The sequence below is a fragment of the Phoxinus phoxinus genome (genome assembly GCF_949152265.1).
Source record: "Phoxinus phoxinus genome assembly, chromosome: 11".
In the NCBI taxonomy this organism is placed as follows: domain Eukaryota; kingdom Metazoa; phylum Chordata; class Actinopteri; order Cypriniformes; family Leuciscidae; genus Phoxinus; species Phoxinus phoxinus.
Window position 1 is genome coordinate 21,097,354 of NC_136886.1, and position 22,129 is coordinate 21,119,482.

A 22,129-nucleotide genomic window follows, 5' to 3' on the forward strand; every position below is an offset into this window, starting at 1 on the left:
GAAGAACATGATAGTACCTTCACGCAAAATATTTATTAATAATAAATAAATAAACATTGTGCACAGACAGTATTAAAACAAATTTCCATGCTATCCCCCAAATATTAGAACATCTGAAAGTAGCAGGCTGGTAATGCATAATATATCGTGATGGCCGCTTCTTAAACGAATCGTTCTTTTGAACCGGATCTTTTTAGTGAACTGGTCAAAACAGTTCACCAAATCTAAATCGTTGAGTCAGCGCTGATCCTCAACTCAAAAGTTACTCACTTTCGGACTTGCCCGACTGTACCAACTCGAACTTTAATCAATATGCCGGTTTGTTACGTTACTCTAACATGACACTGAACTATTTTGTGCTGAGAGAACTGATGAGCACGAACTGTTGATACTGAGCATGCGTGTAGGCTTGCTCTCTGGACCTTGACAACAAGGCATTTAAGTTTCGTTTCTCTGCTGCCGTCGCCGCGCCCACTAAGTAGGTAGTTGTTTGTCGTCAGTGATCGCTGTTCCCTCGACGTCTCACAATGGCGGAAAATATGTCTTTACTTGGGCTCGAAGACGAGTTGACATGCAGCATTTGTTTATGTCTTTTCGAGAACCCGGTGAGTTTAATCTGTGGACACAGTTTCTGCGCCAGTTGTCTCGAAGCGACATGGAAAGACAGGATATCACCACTGTCCTGCCCTCAATGCCGAATGGCTTTCAGCAGTAAACCAGAACTCAAGAAGAACACCGTCCTCAGCGCGGTGCTGGATGCCTATAGAATAAAAGCGGGTGTCCCTGAACCCGTTAAGGAACCATTTGAGGCGAAAAAGAAAGATCCAGATGAAATAAAATGTGACAGCTGCATGGAAGCCAAAGCGGTCAAAACTTGTCTGACTTGTATGGCGTCATATTGTGAGGATCATGTCAGGCCTCACCGGGAGAATGCCGTTTTCCGGGCGCATCAGCTGTCTGACCCGCTGCCAGATCTAATGGAGCGTCTCTGTTCCGATCATGGCAAACTGATGGAGTTCTACTGCGTTCAGCACCAGAGCTGTATCTGCAGCAACTGTCTGCAGGGCGTCCATAAAGGCTGTGAGTTCATCACCGCAGATGATCGGCGCTTTAAGCAAAAGGTTGGGCCCATCTTTAAATTTATTTGGAAATATATATTATTTAATGATAGATAAACATTAAAAGTGATTTTACTTAAGTAATGTTAGTGCTGCTGTACGTTTACTTGATACATTTGGTTTCATTCGGGACAATGACTTGCTTCTAGATCTGCTGTACAAACAAAACAATATTTGTTACATTAATTTCCTGTTATCACTGTAAGCTGCTTTGAAACAATCTATTCTAAAAAGCACTATACAGGTGAAACTAGAAAAATTTGAATATCGTGCAAAAGTTCATTTATTTCAACAATTCTACTTAAAAGGTGAAACGTAGGCTATATAGAATCATTACATGCAAAGTGAGATATTTCAAGCCTTTATTTGTTATCATTGTGATTTTGACTTATGACAGTTTATGAAAACCCCAAATTCAAAATTAGAATATTGTGAAAAGGTTTTCATAGCTGTAAGCCATAATCATCAAAATTATAACAAAAAAAAAGGCTTGAAATATCTCACTTTGCATGTAATGAGTCTATATAATATATTAGTTTCACCTTTTAAGAATGACTGAATTACTGAAATAAATGAACTTTTGCATGATATTTACATTTTTCTGGTTTCACCAGTATTTAAATAAAGGTGACTTGACATCAACCCGATAACTTTATTTGGCATTCATGTAAACACGTCGGATTTATCAATTGGAATGATTTCATTGCAATTGAAACAAAAAGTGTCCACGTTTATTTTGGCCAGTTTATTCCGATTGACATGGTTTACATGTGACTTTTTTTATTCCGACAGTGCTATAGCCTAGTCGGATTATAATCGGATTATTAGGCTGGCGCACCTGCGTACACTGACATAAGCATTTCAATATGAATTCTGTAAATTCATTTCTAAGTCATGTCACATGTATGTCAGTAATTGCAGCGCTGTTATAGGCTACTAGGCCTAAGTATTAGGACTATTGGAATGCTGCTCAGGCAATTTAATTTGATGACCAAAACAAACTTTTGTAAAGCTTTTTAGCTTTTATGTAAACTTCAGTTCACTGGTTTTGACAGTTCACTCCCTTTTCTCAGTTCAAAATGGTTTCACCAACCACACAAAACCAAAATAAACAGTGTTCCAACCAATCAATGAACAAGAGAAATTGAACATGGTTGAGTCAATCCCCAAGAGGAGGAGGAGGAGGATTAGGGCGAGGGAATACCATCGTGTTTATTCCAAGACACGGCTTCTTCTTCAGCTCCGACTTCGCGTGCAGCCGTGCACGAGCGCAAAACCTCACATCACCCTGTCGGTGATAGGTTGGAACACTGTTTATTTTGGTTTTGAGTGGTTGGTGAAACCATTTGTTTTTGTGTGCAGATCTCAGAGCCGAGGCTGCCTACAGAGACACGTTTTTGATGGCCTGCTTATGAGGCGGGCAGCTAGCGGATTTTTTAGGAAAGATTAGATGAATGTGATCATTTATTTTTGGGCCTGAAATCGCTGATGCAACCTTTAACTCTCTAGTCACAAATGTTTTGTGACATCAAACGCAGGTGGTGTAATAACGTCTGCTAATCAGTTCAAGAAAGCAATTAAAGTCCCTGTAAAGTCTTCTGAGTTTCTCTCACCACAGAAAAAAAATATTATTAGCCACCCAGCCAAATTTGAATGATAAAAAAAGCCACCAAGTAAATAAAATAAGCTATCAAAATCTTGAAAAAATTAGCAGTATTCTCTGCTCTCAAACGCAGGGGGTGTGTCTGCTGGCTGCGCTGAAACCACGCACACTCGCAGGAAAGCTGCTGACGTTGATATTAGGTCATACTGCTTTCGGGACGGGAGGAAGGCCGAGGCGGGAGATAGTCGGTTCGGCCCCATTCACCAGTAACAGCGGATTATCAGTGAATCCCAGGGGTGCTTCTCAAATTCTTATTTGTGCATCCTCATTTCCTTCCCTTGCGTCCACCCCCTGTAGGACACGAGGGAAGGCTGCAAGAAAAGAAAATGAGGATGGAGGAATCGAATGAAAGCTTTTTTATACATTGGAATACTTGATCACTCGAGCGTCACATCACAGCGTCATCAGCAGCGCTCAAAAGATCCGTCCTCCTTATGTTGTTGAAGTTTGGTTATTTAAGAAATTCATAATAAATAATAATAAAGCAAGATACCCTGTTGAAATATGTGACGTGCGGTTTATATAAACTGCAATAAAATTATATAACTATAAAATTATTGTGACCGATGTGAAGGGGGAGGAGAATTTACACGTGCGTCACGTTTAGTCAATAAAACACTTCCACATAGGATACACCAGTGTATCCTCGCTCATAGCTCCTCTGGAAGCCTCCTCACTCATCGATCCTCGCCTCCTCACGGTGCAATTAGAGAATTGAGATGTCCTTCAAGATGGCTGAGCTCGATCGGTTTCCGGGCATAGGATGGAGGACGGAGGAGCGAGGAGACGAGGAGGGATATTGAGAAGCACCCCAGTTGTCTCCGACGAAAGTTTATAGAACTATCCTGTGTAAAATGATCACTACAGAGGCGGGTGTTGGTGGTGATCCTCAGCTCTCAATCAAGGTGGCTCTTCACAAAATTAATCCACTTCTTCTTGATATGGTAGTTTTTCGGAAATTTAAATAAGCGATCTGTTTTGTAAGTGATCGCATCCAGGTAATACGCATTTCCGTGATGAAGGCATAGCTAGCTAGCAAACTGTAGGCTGCAGCCTGTAGTAACTAAAAGTACTGACAGTAACTCGCGATTGAGCGGCGAACTGATGCGAATGTGCTCTATTGTTAGAGGAGGGGCCAGCCTCAGTGGCTCCAGTGCGTCATCGACAGTAGGAGCAGGGTCAGGAGCTCAGGGGCAGTGCGTCATCGAGCCACCGTTTTAGCCCCGCCCAAAAAATCCAGAACACAGCAACAGTGAAAAACTGTTTAACGGTCTAACTCCACAATTCAGGAGCCTACTTCACAGTTCACAGTCTTGATAATGTGTTTTAGCAATACATTTCTAACATTTACAATGTATTTAGATTTTTTTTTAGAATTGACTTTAAAGGAACACTCCGACTTTTTGGGACTTTAGCCTATTCACCTTATCCCCCAGAGTTAGATAAGTCCATACATACCAAAAACAAAGTCATATGAGACACAGACATATTTTAACCGTATAAATACTGGGAACTATATTCTCTGAAGGCGAAGCACTGCTACTTGGGCGGAGTGATAACCGCAGCACCTGAGACGCGCCGTGGTGAGGAGCAGCAGAGAGTTCGTTCAGAGCGCGTCTCAGGTGCTGCGGTTATCACTCCGCCCAAGTAGCAGTGCTTCGCCTTCAGAGAATATAGTTCCCAGTATTTATACGGTTAAAATATGTCTGTGTCTCATATGACTTTGTTTTTTGTACACTCTGTGACTATACAAATCACAACATGTAAATAGGAAAATGTTTGCGTTATTTTGTCACTTATTTGGATTAGTATGCTAGCTGCAACCATTTACATCCAGTCTTTGTGCTAAGCTAGGCTAGCGGTGGGTGCGTCAAACAGACTTATAGCACGCACGGAGATGAAAAAGGTATGGACTTATCTAACTCTGGGGGATAAGTTGAATAGCCTAAAGTCCCAAAAAGTCGGAGTGTTCCTTTAAAGGTGCATAGCGCAATATTCTGAGTTTTTGCAGAACTATGCCACCTCTGGCGGCAAGCGAAACTGCAGCCAGAGATGTGCACGCACTAGACAAAAGTTTTCTTTTTTTTATCTTACGTGGAGTTTGCGTTGGTGTTTGAAATGAACTACAAGCAGGTCTCTTACAATCCATCTTCTACGGAGAATGCCGGCGAATACACAAACCTGCCAGACATAGCTATGTGAGCGTGCCGTGAACGCGCATGACGTCACGCCCAGTCTCAAATTCCGGCCCAAATCCCTCTTATTTATTTTACTTTACAGGATTATAGAGACAATCTCAGTGATCAGAGAAGGGCTCATTCAGCCCATCAGGCAATTGTTTAAGCATGTATGGGTTAGAAAACGGGTATTTTTAACATGAAAAGTTGCTTAATGCACCTTTAAAGATACAATATGTAAGATTTTTGTAATAAAATATCCAAAAATCAGTTGCACAGTGTGATATATTTCCTGCTGTTGTGTACTTACAATATCCCAAAAGGTCACAAAGATTTTTCATTTCAGAGAAATTCCATTTTTAAATAATGGTCCGTCCCGGAAAAATCAATGACCCAATATCCGCGTTATCCCTGGTTTCTGCTCGTAGTACTCGGTAGTACCATAGAGAGTATGGGGAGTAGGCCTACTGCCATAATAACCATGGCGACAGACTTGGACAACTGCGTAGTACAACGTCAAGCTGCACGCTGTTATTGTTTCGTTCAAACATTATGGACCATGCATGGCAAACAGACTTTTGGGAAAAAAAGGAGAACTAAAACGAGGATCATTATCAGCGTGGCATTTTCGAGACGCCAAGAGCTCCACGTCCGTGACAAACTTTGACTTGACAGAGCTCTTACATGTACTTTATTAGACAGGTGAGGTGAGCAAATGTTCATAAAACTAATCCATGTTATATAGTTCAACATGAAATGTTAGAATATGATCTGTATGTTTATTCTAATGTTGATCTAGCTTACTGCTAGTCTCATATAGCCAAACAAACGAACACATAGAATAATATTATGACTTTCACCACAATCAAATGCAGTTTAGTGTGATAGTGAGTAGACCAAGTGAAACAGCGCTGCGTTACCTCACAAGTTTAATTCGTCAAATAAACTGACCTGTGTGAGTAGTATTTCTGCACTTGCGGGTAGGCTAGTAACTAGTTCGGTAGAATGAAATGTCCGTATTCCTTTATATCCGCGAGGCTTGCGGGACGCTGATAACTTATGTCTTTTATCAGCAATCATAAAACCCATATGAACCCTGCTTCATACCTCAGTCATGATAAAAACATTAATGTATTAACTCATCCATAAACATTATTAGATCCATCGGCTTGATGACAAGTTCCATAATTCAGCAGGAAATGTTGCGTCATCAACCTACGCCTTTGTTATTGTAAGAGGTTAGCGACCCCTAGCGGCGCAAATGTTTACATATTGTATCTTTAATGTCAAATTAATATAGGCTAGTTAATTTGCACAAACAACAGAAATATATATATATTATTTGACATGTAAACGTTGGATTGTGTGGTCTGAATCATTCAGCAATGACGGGATTCTCTAAAATACTTTTTGTCCTTTTATTCTTGAAAATATTTTAGACTGACCTGACTGACAAGCTCAACATCCTTGAAGACAAAACTGACAAGAATCAGCAGGTTATCACACAGATGAAGGAGCAACAAACCAAATTTAAGGTTAGTAAAAAAAAATATTTGGGTATCAGCAGAATCAGACAGACTAATTCTGATGTAAGATGATAGGATTCAAGATGCGCATGTCCCTTTACTTACCATCATGAATTACACTCCATCCATGCATCTCAAACGTCAGGAGCTCCATGGAACATGGAGTTTTTGACTTTGGGCTTACATTTTCTTTGGTGTTGCTTTCCCAGGAATTAGCTACAACCCGCAAACGTATTCTTGAGGTAGAATACAGGCAGATCAGAGAAGCGATCGACCGTGATGAGAAAGAGGCAATGCTTGCTATTGATAAGGAACAGGAGAAAGGTCAGAGCAAACTGGTCTCCTTGATGAAGAAATTTAATGAGAACGTCGACAAGATGAATAGGACCAAATCTGAGATCAACATACTGTTGGACCAGTCGCAATCCCTCACATTCTTAAAGGTGATCCACAGTATTATTTTAAATTAAAACTTTTCTGCTTTATAACTCTTATTTGTACAGTTGTAATCGAAACTATTCAACCAATGCAAATACAATATGTATTTATTTATTATAAATCAGGTTTATTGGCAAAGATTTACAGACTTTCAGCTGTTTGCAATGAACAAATAAAACAAAAGTAATTGAAATAGCTCAACACAACAAATGCTTCAAGTGGTTTTCCCAAATTCAACTGAAAATGCAAATTTTAATGACTTCAACAGTCTCAAAATATTCAACCTCTTCATGGCAAGCATCTTTAGTACTTAGTAGAACATCCGTTTGCTGTTATGACCTGCTGCAAATGAGATATATAACCAGACACCAGCTTCTGGCAGCATTTCTGAGGAATCTTAGCTTATTCCTCATGAGCAATGGCCTCCAGTTCAGTAATATTCTTGGGTTTGCGGCCTGCATCTGCCACCTTCAAATTCCACCAGAGATTTTATATGGGGATCAAGTCAGTGATGGCCACTGTAGAATCTTCCAGGACTTCTTCTGCAACCAAACCTTGGTGGAATTTGAGGTATGCTTGGGATCATTGCACTGTTGGAAGGTCCATAGATGCCCAAGCTTTAGCTTCCTCACTGACGACATGGTGTTTTCTCCTAGGATTTTCTGATACTTCAATGAATCCATCTAGCCTTCCACATACTGCAGGATTCCAGTGCCAGTTAATGCAAAGCAGCCCCAGAGCATCACCGAGCCATCACCATGCTTAACTCTAGGCAGTCTTCTTTCCAGCATATGCTTCATTCCTCTTTCTCCGGACATACCACTGATCCATAGGGCTGAAAAGTTCCAGTTTTGTTTCATCGCTCCACAAAAAAGAATATCAAAACTTCAATGGCTTATTTATATGATTTTGAGAAAGTTGGAGCTGACTTTTCTTGTGCTTTTGGTGTACGTCTTGGAGTTCTGGAATGGAAACTGCATGCGTTTAGTATGCGCTTTACTGTGTAAGCTGAAACCTAAGTGCCTGTTGCAACTAAGGCTGCATTTACACTGCAGGTCTTAATGCCCAATTCCGATTTACAGACTATATCCGATTTTTTTTGACGACCCGCTTACATCATCTTTTAAAAGTGACCCGTATCCGATATTTGTTACACTTTACACTGCTGAAACAACCCAATGTAGACCCCAAAAAATAAGTAAAACAGTAAATATGTCAAGTAATAAAAATAACATTCTGATTAATTTCGGGTGGGTCGCAGGTGGATATGATAAATCATTATTAACGAACTACATTCTCTCATTCACGAGTTCACACTTACGAATGATCAGAGAGTAAATGGTTATGCGTATTTGGCGTGCTGTCCGGGGGCACTGGTGCCACCAGGGGGTGGCCACCCCTGGTCGACTCCTGGCCACCCCACTGGCCACCCCAATGGCCAGTATAAATTTTAGTAGCATCAGTTATGCATTTCATCCCTAATGCACAGCCAGGCTGGCAAGCCGCTCTAGACTTTCGATCGCACACAGTAGCCCGCCCCTCCCCCGCCCCTCCGTACATGCCGCTGTTGCGCGCTCAGACAGCAACAGCTCAGCGCGTGCCCGTCGGTCAACAATTTCAAAAGAAGTTAAGAAAGAAGACGAAGACTACCGGTAAATAAATAAGTCAAAAATATTCTTTAGTAAAAGAAGACGGGGAATTATGTGTTGTGACATGTGCTTTTTAAGTGCCAAATGGTTACAGTATACTGTTACAGCAGCTTTTTGATGTGTCTTTGACACGTTTTGACAAGAGTTACCTAGCTAACGTCGTTAGCTGGTGCATGTATATGTGTAACGGAGTTTAAATAATGCTGTTAAATTCATGCATTAATTGGGAAAACTCGACATTGGCTGTTGCGTCACTCGCATTTGTGTGCGTGATATTGCGGGCGGTGCTACGTCACCACCAGCAGAGTCTCACATCTCTCGCTGCTGGTAAGTCGCATCAATAAGAGCTGCGTCATAAAAACAGAGTTTAGATTGTTTTCAAGTGCAAGGTTGGACTTTATAAACTACACACAAGTTTACTTCATGTGTCTGTTAGTTCCTAGTTCTGTCAGTCGAGTCATATGTGTTATTTGCAATGATGAAATGGAGTGTGTGTATGTATTAACCTGCTTGTGAACTCTGTTATTTCATTTAAGAAATTCATGCAACCTGATGCACTGTCCGATAAATATAACACAATAAACCAAAGTATATCAGTAGGAGTTTGCTTAAGTCTTTCTGATAGTTTTCTTCAGGCCGGTTTACTACAACAGTAGAATACAATTCTGAAATTATGGTTTATAGTTTTGGTGTGCCACCCCAAGATTTTAAGTGGCCCCATCTGGCCACCCCTATGAAAACTTTGAACTCGCAAACTATGCTTCCAACGGTGTCTCCAGGAACATTTAGTGCCTTTGCTATCTTTTTGTATCCTGTTCCTTGTTTTATGAAGGGCGATAACGACATCTCAACTTTTTGGACCATTCTTTTGACTTAGCCATATTTCTAACATGCAGTCAAACGTGACACTCAACCTTGCCTGTTCAGATTTTTGTGTTCTAGCTCAAGCACACCTAGTGCATATAATGAAGCCCTTGATCAGCTGTGCTTGAGACAACCCCTGTTTTGCTGATTTGTATTGGTGTGATGGATTCAATTCAGGGGGTTGAATAATTTTGAGACTGCATAAGTCATTAAAAGTTGCATTTTCAGTTGAATTGGGGGAAACAACTTGAAACATTTGCTGTGTTGATCTATTTCAATTATTTTTGTTTGATTTGTCCATCGCAAACAGCTGAAAGTCAAAATATTGCCAATAAACCTGATTTGCAATTGGGATTGAATCAGTTCAATTACAACTGTATATAATCAAATCTTGTGGGGTGGGGCATATTTGTGAAGCCCAGTGTAAGAGCCTGCTTGTTAATTCAAGAAAATGAAACATGAGCTCTCACACTTTTTTTTATACCTATTCGTTTAGTTTTATACCTAACCTGGATGTTGTTTGATGCCGCTTGTGTATTTGGATTCTTGAATTTCCCATTCTCTGTCACAGGCCTCTGTGGATTTGCCCTCAGTGGTCAATTTTGAGCCCTATATCCCTCGCATGACTGTGGAAAGTAAAGAGGTGGTAGCTTACCATTCCTCTGCAGTTGCACTGAAGGAATGGATCACCAAATTAATGGAGCAGCCAGCAGAGAACAGAATCTTTGCACTTAAACCAGGTGTGTTAGTGTGGGAGCTTGTATAAAATGTGCAGCTTGTTTTCATGTTTGCCGTAAGTTCAAGAATACAGCAACATCATAGTGCATGCTTAGAGTTCTGACATACATGTTTTTACAGGGTTTGAAAGATCTGTTCTTGGTTCAGGTGAGATTGTCTTTTGAAATGATTGGTGTGGAAATCTGGGACATAATCACATGAAAACATGTTTATACAAATGATTATGTTGCCTGATTGTATGTTAGTAAAGCTGCTGGCAGGAGATGTGAACTAGTCCTCTAATCCTCTAGGAAACCAATTCCCAATTCCTGCACTCCTGCAAAATCCACTCCTGCCACATCCAAGAGAGTATCAAAGAGATTTTTCTGTGAGCCAAGATATGTGTAAGTTGTTACTCCTTTACAAGTGAATGGGCTGTTTTTCCTGATTGAGTACTTCCATCCATCACTATTCTTTCATTATTCTCTCGACATATTTCAGCACGTATGAGTTTGGCCAGCCCAGCCGGTGCTCCCAAAACCAAGGCTCTAGGAGCTAAACAGAAAAGTAAGTCAAGTGCATATACTCTATAAATAATATATATATATATATATTTACACCTTTCTCTCATTGTTTCTTTTTCCTAATAGACAAGAATCCTAATAAAGAGCTCAAAGAGCACAAAGACCGTAAAGACCAGAAGTCAAACAGTAAGCTCTGACCTCCATATTTTCATTGTTTTACGACTGTCTATTACGGTTCGTCTGATTAGCGTTATGTGTGTAGAACATATTCACACCTAGTGATTGGACTGGAAAAGCCTTTGTTAGTATCTTATGGTTCACAGAGATATTCTCATATTTTTTTCTGAAAAGGAATGTGGATCAAATGAGTATTTCTTTGAAATGTTTCTAACATTACATATATCTTCTTTGCCAGGATCCAGGAATCCCCCTAAAGGAATAAATCCTGCTTTCTCCAAAAGCATGGAGAACTTGATTGACTTCACACCTAAAACTGTAGACATACTTGACGTATACATGCGTATGTGGGAAAAGTTCTTGTTAAAATTTCCCCTTCTAAATGTAATCTTTTCTGTAAGGAGTCTGTGCTCCTCATTGTAATTCCAGAATAGACTTTAGATTCTACTCTAAAAGCAATCAATCAATCAATGAATTAATCAATAGAAATATATCAGACCATTATTCAATTTATATGTATTATTTTATTGAATCTCCCAGGGGTTCGTTTCCTGTACAAAGACATAACTCACTATTAAGTATGCATTATTGGAGAAATGAATTAGCTAGTCACAAATGTATCCAAAAAAAAACTGTTGTAACATGATCACACCTCCATCATTTAAACCAAAAATATAGGACTGTTGTTGAAGTCAAGCACAGGTGGTGTAATAAGTTAACTTCTGCTAATTAGCGATTAGTCAAATTAATATAGTTAATTTGCATGAACAATTATTGTTTTATATATGCAGTTCATTTAATCAGCAGCTTTTTTCACAATGTAATTTCTCTATAACGAACATGGCTCATTAGGACTACTTCACTATCACAGGTCGAGAGCTGTAGTTCTAACTACACACGTGTGCAATGTGTTTTCAAATGTTCGTTAAAAATCTGGTTTCAGGAAATGGCAAATAATTGAACACCGAAAATTACAATCATATTTGGGTAACAATGCTGTTGGGAAATGCACCTCTGATTGGTTGGATTTGTTATAATAATGCATGTATAAAATGACTAAACCTTTCATTCTGGAGTCAATTCTTTAGTAGTTGCTGAAAGATTTTTATTTCTTCTTTATCTCTTTACAGCTCAACCTCTTAATTCACCAGCTGCGCAAAACTTTGTTAAAAGGAGTGAACTTCTTAAATGTGAGTAGATAGTTTCTCACTGTTTCACAGACAAGACTCAAGCCTAGTCCCAGACTAAAATGCATGTTTGAACTGAAAGCAACTTTCACTGACATATCTTAAAATATATTAGTTCCATTGTTTTTGCTCAAGATGGACACCAGTAATGTTTTTTTTTTTTTTCTAATCCTGGCTTAATCTAAGCCCTGCCTGTGAAACCATGCCTTAATATTTTATCCAATTGTCCATCTTCATCACCTTATGTGATAATCACATTTATGTGCTTGTGTGTTTCTCTTGTCTAGATGGCACTATCCTCAATTTTGATGTCAGAACAGCTCACAAGCGGATTTCCCTGTCTGAAAACAACACCAAAGCGACAGTCTCGGATGACCCCGCTCACTATCCAGATATTCCCCTTCGCTTTTCTGTCTGTTCCCAGGTGCTCTGCACAAAGGGGTTCTCTCAGGGCCGCCATTACTGGGAGATCAAAATGAGCAGTAACAACTTCTGTGGATTGGGCCTTGCATACGGAAGAATTGACCGCAAGGGTCCTGCTAGCCGCCTGGGGCGTAATGCAGAATCCTGGTGTGTGGAGTGGTTTAATGTGAAGCTTTCCGCATGGCACAACAGCATCGAGACGGTGTTGGCAAATCCCAACCCAAGCCGTGTGGGCATCCTGCTGGACTGCGATCAGGGAAGCGCAACTCTCTATAATGTGCAGGACCGGTCCTTCCCCTTCCACACATTCGTCTTCCCCTTCACTGAGGCTGTTTATCCAGCTTTCTGGATCTTCTCAAATGGTTCTTCTGTGTCTCTGTGCAAGCTCACCAACTGAAACTGTATGAGGTGAACTGTTCACCTTTATTCTCTCATCATTTTGTTCATCCATTGAAAGTCCACACAAGCTTCAAGTTTATAAAAACATCCAGTGAGGATTGTTCTCACATCACAACCCTCAAAGCAAGCAACGTTTGAACTAATGAGGCTTGTTCTTGTGCATCAAGTAAGCACGATTGAGCTGCTGTTGATCATATTAGATACTGTGTGTGTTGGTTTGTTTATATGTGAATAACATCCTAAATTAAATATGTTCAGCATACAAAGTGATAATTTCTAAACACTTGGATTAAACTGCTTGATTTATATGGATTACTTTTACAATGTCTTTATGAAATGTTTAAAGCTAGCTTGAAGGTTGCTTTGACTTTAAATCGATGGACAAAAATTATCTGAGTATATTATAAGTAAAAAATAAATCTTAATTTCTGTTGAATGAAAGGAAATCACAAGGGCGAGTAAATGAATACAGCACTTTCATTTATGGGGGAACTTTCCATCTATTTTTTTTATTATTATGAACTTGGTATGTTTTATTATATGGTTAGAATATGGGGTGTCTTTCAAAGGACCATGGCAGACGATCAAGCCAGGGTTGTCATATTACATTTTTTATTCAAATTTTAGTATGTTGGGATTGTACAGACTTCATAAAGCATATGTTGTAGTCCATAAATGTTCATTAATATCTTTTAATATTGACCAAAACTATTTTGATTGATAGATGGATGGATTGGTATCTGAAGGCTAATACAATCAAACTGTCATTATTGCTAAATAAACCTCACCAGAGTGTCAACCAGAATCGAGTATTACAAAAAGCCATAATAGTCATACGTCCTCGATACATTAAGGGGTAAATTCAGTGTACATATGTGGTTTGCAACTGACATTTATTGTTCTCTGAATTCTGTTAAGTTGCAGATTTTAGTTGTGAATTGGTTTAAGTGTTTAACTTCATGAAATGATTACTCCTGACATTTGTTGGTTTTATCACATGGGCAAAGTCCATTGCCAGTGAGCTCCAGATAGTTGTCTTGGTTCCTGACCAAAGTATCCTGGCTTACTCCAGTCAAACTGTTTTTAAGTGTTTCAAGAAATAAAAACAGAGTTCACTTTGCAGTAAGGAAATGTCAGTTTTTCTACAAGAATAGCTCAGGAAGTTCTATAGTGAAGCATATATTGTTTGATTTATGCAATATTAAAATTGTGGTTAATATGGCATGTAAAATAATTAAATATGAATAAAATATGTGAAAATAGTTTAGATCTTCTTCAAAGTGGGAAAAAATATACATAAAGTACAATATCAGAATGGTAATAAAGGCATGAACATACCCATGTCTCATTTACATTTAGTACATTTAATATTGTGTAGTAGATGTATTCTTTCTCTCAATGTCTGTTGTATTTATGACACTTGTTGTGATATTGTGGAATGACTTGATCCTGCTACTGAAATGGTGATTGTTCGTTTGTGCAGCTCATTTTGTTTTCAGTGCTGAACAGTACAATGTCCAATAATAATAATAATAAAAACAAAATCTTTAAGCAAAAAAATCGTTATGTTTTAATTAACTTTAAATACATGATTTAGCTTAATCATCACCAACTTGTAATTTGATTCACAACAAAGATACAAACAAGCCCACATTAAACACATTGCCAGGAGAAGCTACAGATCAAAACTATGCTTTATTTGCATTTGAAATACAAGCCATAAGCCATGGGTGTCAACCATGTCATGTTTCTAGCATATAGAAGTCAGTGCAAAATATCCCAGCCTTCAATATTCAATAATAATAATTAATTACATTTATATAGCGCTTTGGCACACAAAGTGCTTTACACAGAGGGGGGGTCTCCTCAACCACCATCAATGTGTGCAGCATCCACCTGGATAATGCGCCATATTGCACCAGAACACCCACCACACACCAGCTTATTTTTAAGGGATTTTTAAAAACCACCGGAAGTCAGGACCTCGTTTAACGTCTCATTCGAAGGACTGCTTTTTGACAGTATAGTGTCCCCATCACTATACCCCATGGGTTTGGACCCACACAGACCACAGGGTGAGCACCCCGTTGCTGGCTTCACTAACACCTCTTCCAGCAGCAACCTGGTTTCCCCAGGAGGTCTCCCATCCAGGTACTGACCAGGCTCAACCCTGCTTAGCTTCAATGGGCAACCAGTCTTGGGCTACAGGGTGATATAGCAATACAGTGAATCCAAATATAACACTCCCAAATGATTAAAATGAGAAGTCATTCATATTCCCACTGAGAATAATATTCCTGTTTCGAACTCCTTTGACACATTTAGAGCATACATGTGTAAACAGTGTCTAGTTTTAGTAACATTACAGGCGTCTTCAGGAAACAAAACAACAATTAGAAAGTGTAAATATACAGTTCTAAAGAGATTTTCATCACAACCACTGCTTCAGTATTTATACACATAAACATTATGGGAAAAAGTAGTTACAACATGTAATTTCAAAATACATTTTCCTTGACACTAAATAATAAACATACAGATTGCAATTTAGATTTTATTCTTTCCTAAGGTTTTCAGACATTACTGAACTTGTTTTAATAAGACTAATACAGCAGTCTACATGTCAATGCACAACTGAATGGACATAATTTAACAGGGGGGAAAAAAATCAATCTTTACTGAAGAAAAAGGAAATATACAGTAACATTTTTGGTAACACTCTTGTAAACATTTCAGCTTCCAAAGTATCTAAATCTCCTTCACAATTATCTTTGAAAAATGGCTGCCATTTTCATTTTCCTTACTTTGAATATTAAATGACCTATGAAGTGAAGTAAAATGATGATTATACAATACATTACATCAGCAAAACCTCAGATGTATCAAGTTTACAGCAATGTTTTCCTGACCGTCATGTGCTTGAGCGCTTTATCAGAGTCATAAATAGAGATAGAGATATATAACTCATGATGTCATTACCACTCCTACAGCTATTATTCTTTTCCATACGGTCTTAATTTCTCAAGAATATCACTGATACTAAAGATCGCTTGAGCATGACTCACACAAAAGCTGTTTGTCACAACTGTGCAAATCATTGTTGACTCATCAAATGGGACTTGATGTCATGAAACTGACCCTAAGTCATCAAAAGATCAGGTGATGAAGGGAGGGGAAGCTACTATTGTACTGAAACGAGAAAGACTTGGAAGAGAGGAATAAAATAATCCTATTAGAATGGTCATATTCTATGCAAAGTTAATCTCTTTATGCGCCACCATGAAGTTAGTTTTTTTTCGCACACAAACAGATGCATAAAAAGCTAAGATATCTCTACAGAAAACTGAGAGAAAACAAACATAAAATATCTGATAATCAGCATATGCAAAAAACAAAACAAAAAAAAACGTCACACTGAGGGGAAAAAGAAAATAAAGAATGGTTTCTTAATCCAGTGCTTTGAAACAATTTACTGCCATTTCATAAACAAACCCAATAACACGTATGGAATACTTAAAATAATAAGATATCAATGGCACATTCTTCCACAATCTACTCTAGATTAAAGCAGTGCAGATTTGTTTCACAAAAGAAGTAACGAAAAAGAAGAAACCAAGCAAAAATATTGCACAGCTTAACTTATACAACTCAAATACACGACTTTCTGCAGCGAGTTGTATATTCACAGGCCTATGGCACTCACGATCAGTGCAAGACATTCATGTCTAAGCAGCTTTGGTTGCAACATTCTCCATTGGACAACATTTTTCGATTGCCTGAGCTCTGCTTACAGCTAAATATGATTCCATTTTGGACTATTAATGACTAAAATCTTAGCAACTTAGAGCTTCCGGGTAACCTGTGAGAAAAAAAAAAATATGTACACTTGGTTGTTGTACATTTGTGTGTATGTACAACAAACAGATGCTTCAACAGAGACAGACCTCTTGTGGACAGTTTAAGTACTTCGGGGCTGAGATTAGAGGGGGCTGCCTAATGCTTGAGAGAGAAAGAAACTTTAAAACTCTCAGGAATAACCACTGCAGATGTTATTACTAGAGTAGCACATGCACATTATGTACGTTTACGACTATGACATCAGACACTTATCAGTATCAGGGTTTCTTCTGTTCATGCTGTGCTAACTTTCTGGGGAGGAAATAGCACAGACTGAGCGATTATATCCTTACTAAGACTCTGACACGGTTTCCCGTGTGTTGCTGGCGGTGTCATTGCGATCAGCTGAGGGTTCTTCAGTCTCTGAGGTGCTGGAGTCGTCATCATCTGTTTGTTCTGCACTGTGGTACAGCATGAGAGCTTGGGTCTTATGGGTAATGGTGATGGTGCATGGACCCTGCGCCCACGGCTCTCCATCCACCTGCATTGGCATCCGAGAACTCTTCAATACCAGCTACCACAAAGAAGCAAAAGGATAATCATGTTTTCATCTTTCTGTTTGTTGTTGGACAGAATAGGTGTATATGACACAGAATGAAAATTACTAATAGTGCTTGTGTCCACTGGCACAGAGCGAGCAGAGCAGGCGTTTTCAATTAATTCCTATGGGTGTTGAGCAACATGTTTGTGCGGAGGCTTGTGGGATTGACAGCGGACCAGAGAAAGCACTGAGAGCTTCAGAGAGCATAAAAAAGTTGAGAAAGGCTCAACTTTATGCAAATGAGGACCAGACAATGTCGGACGGCAGTAAGTAGCTGTGAGGTTTATGTAGTTACGTCCGTCTATTGTAGGTTTTGCAGTTGTTCCATACAGGGGTTGGACAATGAAACTGAAACTCCTGGTTTTAGACCACAATAATTTATTAGTATGGTGTAGGGCCTCCTTTTGTGACCAATGCAGCATCAATTCGTCTTGGGAATTACAGATATAACAAGTCCTTCACAGTGGCCAGAGGGAGTTTAAGCCATTCTTCTTCCAGAACAGTATCAAGGACACTATGTGATGCTGGTGGAGGAAAACGTTTTTCCAACTCTCTCCTCCAAAATGGCTCAAAAATATTTAGATCTTGCGACTGTGTAAACCATGGGAGATGTTCAATTGCACTTTCATGTTCATCAAACCATTCTGTCACAGGTCTTGCTGTGTGTATTGGTGCATAATCATGCTGCTACACGGCACCCCCTTCAGGGTACAATGTTTGAACCAAGGTGCACATGGTCCTCCAGAATGGTTTGGTAGTCCTTAGCAGTGGTGCCCATAAGACACAGTAGAGAATACCATGATATTGCAGCCCAAACCATCACTGATCCAACCCCATGCTTCACTCTAGGTAGTATCAGTGCGGGTGTTAAGCCTCTTTGGGGCTTCTCCGCACCGTCCCAAGGATTTGGGAAAGACAGTGAAGGTGGACTCATCAGACAACAATACATGTTTCGCATTGTCCCAAGATTTGCACTGTTGGCACCAATGTAACCAACATTGGGCATTGGCACAAGTGAGTGAAGGTTTTGTCTATAGCAGCCTGACCAATGTGACCATGATATTGATTCTGTGGAGCTCCTGACAAACAGTTTTGGTGGAAACAGGAGAGTCGAGGTACGCATTTAATTCTGCAGTTGGGCAGCCGTGGTTTTATATTTTATCGATACAATCTGGATTAGGACCTGGACATCCTTTTCAGACAGCTTTCTCTTGCGTCGACAGTTACTCCTGTTGGATGTGGTTTGTCTTGACTGGTTGTATGCTGACATTACCCTGGATACAATATCTCTCGATCACACTCTGCTCTTACTGATGAAATATAAAATCAGTGAAGCTTGGCCACCAGACCAAGCATATATAGGCGTGAAACTTCCAACAATATCTTGGCCAGTGTTTCAGTTTCATTGTCCAACCCCTGGCCTGTATACGATACATTTTGAAGTTTGGATGCTTTCATTGTGAATAGACTGGCTGTTATAAAACGTTTATTAAATTGATGTTTGTTTTTTTCGGCAAACAAAACTTGCATCTTTCCCACTGTAACAGCGTGTATTGTATATATGATGATTATATTTGCCATGTACTGAAAACAAACATAGATTAAAAACACTCGCTACAGACTCCCCAAAGGTGTTGTAGCAGTTTGAGTGGCCCTGAGTGGAGTTTTGCCATTGCAGTGTACACACGCACTTAAGCAACATTAATGCTGTATGAGTAAAGAACATTTTTATGGTCTCACCCGTACAGTATGTGCCTGTCCCAGCCTCACAGGATTGGCCAGTTTCACCTGGATCTGGGCACAGTGGAATGAGCCATATACCCCCACCACCTCTAATAAGCCATCATCCACACTAAAGAAAGAAAAATAAAGAAAATATTAAACCAACAGTATGTTTAACCAGTCATCTTACTGTGATCCAGATCTATGAAGTTTCATTTAATTTTAGCCTATGTTCACAAAGTCAAACTATGAGTCTCTAAAGTGTACAATACAGTGACATCTGGATTCTCACCGTGTTGGAGGATAAGGCTCATCTCCCATTCCCTCCCACAGTCTACAACCACCACCCCAGTAGCCGATATTACACACTATTATCCCCTCCAGATTGGGCAAAGTCACTTGCTCTCCATCCAGCTCCAGCTAAAGAGACACAATTAAGCATTAACAAGCATTAGAACATCTATTAGATAAAACGATTCAGTTCAGTAAATGCAAGACTTCACTAATAATTTAGTTAAAGCCCTATATGTTTTCTATTTCACTTGGATGTACATCACAGTATGGAGGAAAAGATCTGTCGCTACTTCTATTTCAATTGCTACTTTAAAATGCACTTTTGGTCTGAGATGTGGTCTAGTGGTTACAGCACATTAATGCTGTATTCAATATGTGAAGAGAAATATTCCCTTCACATATTCTCAACAATTGCATTTTGTTTTCACCTTCATAGCTGACAAACCACCCACCATGGATATTATTACAATTGAAGCATGAAGTTTTTTTAGGTATTAAAACTATTTATCCTATTTATGATTAATGTGCGGAGCAGATGTGGCTATAAGTAAGCCATTCGTATATACTGTAAGATGAGTGTAAACACTGATGCTTTTCAAAACTGTTTAGTCAACTCGTGTCAATTTCTGCATTTAGGATGGATCTTAACTTGTTTGTATGAACAATGGTAGATTGGGGAATGTTTGGAAAACCTGTTTAGAAAGTAATTATATTTACAATCCCATTTGGTTCTCCTATGGCACAGAAATAAGCTGCAGCTTTAAGGAAAATTCTGTACTCAAAGGAACACCAGGAATCAGTAACAAACATTAACAATATATTGAGCTTGATAATGTTTGTTAGAAATAGATTCTTATTATTTGTAAAGAGTCTAATAATTATGCCAGTCTATTATCACATTTCAATCGAGTTTTTATCATCAGTTTTAATCGAGTTTGAAACGGTTATTCATCATTACAACATTATTTAAGACACAACAGTGGCCCAGTCCCAAATGGTTCCGTAAGAAAAAGCAGCCTTCCTATGAGTCCGCACTTTCGTGACGTAACGCTGCTTTGGCAAAAGTGCGCATATCAACTACAATGACAAATGGGATAGCCTATGGTCTTGTGGACTTAAAGGACACGCCGCACACAGCAGCTATTGTAAGTCCACAAGACCTTAAGTGCATATGAAGTGTGCCATTTGGGACAGGGCCAGTAAGGTAGTAGGAAGTCAATGTCAAGGCTACAGAGTTCCAGAGAAAATGCTAATCATATGATGACAATATCAAAGGCAACCATCAGAGAACACTTTGCCTAAAAAACTTCTCAGGGAGCAAGTTAAAATGTTTACCTCAATCTTCTTATCCAGATCTTTACATTCTTGCACTAAACAATCTTTGGTACCATAGAGGAAGTACACGGCCTATGGGGAAAAAACAATTGGTAGTACTATTAGCCATACATTTACAAAACACTTTTTAATGAAAAAGGAGAACATAGCAGTGGATTAATACAGGATAAATTGTGTAGTAGGCCTACTAATAAGACATATTAGTATTAAATAATATGCCCACTTTATATTAGGTAGGTGTCTTTAACTACTATGTACTGGTGTTAAAACATCACAAATATTTGGTATAATGCACTTACTGTTTTCATGTTAGATTGCAAAACACCTTTGCTGCTATTGAGGTGAGATATGGTTAATGTTAGGGACAGGTTTGGTGGTATAGTTTTGTTTAAGGCTGGGTTTAAGGTTAGGGGAAGGGTTTACATTGTAGTTGTAGATGTAACTACAGAGTAACTACAAATACCATGCATGTACACAATAAGTGCATTGTATCAAAAATGTATTTAAATGTTAGTACATAATAGTTGAAAACGGTTAATATAAATCATTATATAAAATAGTTTTTTTAATATAATTGTGGATATATAATCCAACTACAGAATCATAAAATGTTCTCAGTTCCCTTTCGAAGTGGAACTTCGAAGCTGTGTCTTGGTGTTGATGCTATGGGGAATGTCCAGTCTTGTGTAAACAAACATCAATCATTTTTGGCAGATGGCAGTCTATGATGTCACATGTGGAAAGCCAGAGAGTATAAAAGGGTGCCTGGGTTACCAGCTTTTTTTGTTTTCAAGAGCCATTTGTTTGCAAGCGCGTGAAGTAAACAATAGAGAGCAGCGAGACAGTGTGTTCCTCTGTGAAGGCGTTATCCTACACCTGAGGACTTACATGAGCTCTGCGTCATCTGACTTGGAGCGGAGCACATGTGTTCAGCCCTTGATGGATGCCCTCACTGTGACAAGTTTACGTTAAGGAAGCTCCACTCATGCTTGTCATTTTTTTTCAAGAAGCTTTTTTCAAATGCTTTGCGCCCCGTGGATAGCCCTGCTGCTGCTTCTTCCCGTTTGAAAAAAACGGGAAGTCGCCCATGGTTTTTCTCCCACATTTCCTTGTGGGCCATGATCGTCCCTGCCCTGTGAGCCTTCCATTTCTTCCTAATCTTCACACTGAGGTGGGAAAATCATGTAAGAACCTGCATTTTTTCCTTTCAGCATTCAAATTATTTGAATGTGGAGGGTAATGTGAGTATGGGGTATGTGAAGATGCCCCCTGTTGAGACGCTAGGAAGCTATCTTTCACAGGGCTTCAGTAAAGGCTCCAGCTTTACTATCAAATCTGTGCCAGATCACCTTAAGGCTTGTAGGTAAAGCATACGTCCTGCACACCATGGAGACGGTTTTAAATTTGCCTTTGTGTCAACATCACAGGATGTAATGGTTTCTTGAACTACAATACATCGATGACTCATCTGTGTTTCA

At 39.2% G+C, this 22,129-nt stretch overlaps 2 protein-coding genes across 5 annotated transcripts in view; one reads left to right on the forward strand and one right to left on the reverse strand.

Moving 5' to 3' along the window:
* trim25 (tripartite motif containing 25) lies at window positions 1-14,416 on the forward strand. 4 transcript variants are annotated; one of them, XM_079628431.1, is made up of 11 exons: window positions 1-1,121; window positions 6,398-6,493; window positions 6,694-6,927; window positions 10,007-10,175; window positions 10,294-10,320; window positions 10,464-10,556; window positions 10,654-10,719; window positions 10,803-10,862; window positions 11,092-11,196; window positions 11,984-12,043; window positions 12,328-14,415. In XM_079628431.1, the coding sequence occupies exons 1-11, from the start codon at window positions 528-530 to the stop codon at window positions 12,858-12,860; spliced, it is 2,037 nt and encodes a 678-aa protein (XP_079484557.1). In that variant the 5' UTR covers window positions 1-527; the 3' UTR covers window positions 12,861-14,415. The 4 variants fall into 4 exon arrangements, with proteins under 4 accessions (XP_079484557.1, XP_079484559.1, XP_079484558.1 ...); XM_079628433.1 differs by lacking the exon at window positions 11,092-11,196 and having other exon boundaries at window positions 12,328-14,416; XM_079628432.1 differs by lacking the exon at window positions 10,294-10,320.
* Window positions 14,412-22,129, reverse strand: part of dgke (diacylglycerol kinase, epsilon) — a gene marked incomplete at its 5' end in the record, with an annotated part of 17,986 nt that continues 10,268 nt past the window's right edge. The window contains 4 exons of the mRNA XM_079628435.1: window positions 14,412-17,273; window positions 19,041-19,152; window positions 19,315-19,442; window positions 20,652-20,723. Of these exons, the coding sequence (XP_079484561.1) occupies window positions 17,052-17,273; window positions 19,041-19,152; window positions 19,315-19,442; window positions 20,652-20,723 (534 nt within the window). The 3' untranslated portion in view covers window positions 14,412-17,051. The remainder of the gene's footprint in view (window positions 17,274-19,040; window positions 19,153-19,314; window positions 19,443-20,651; window positions 20,724-22,129) is intronic.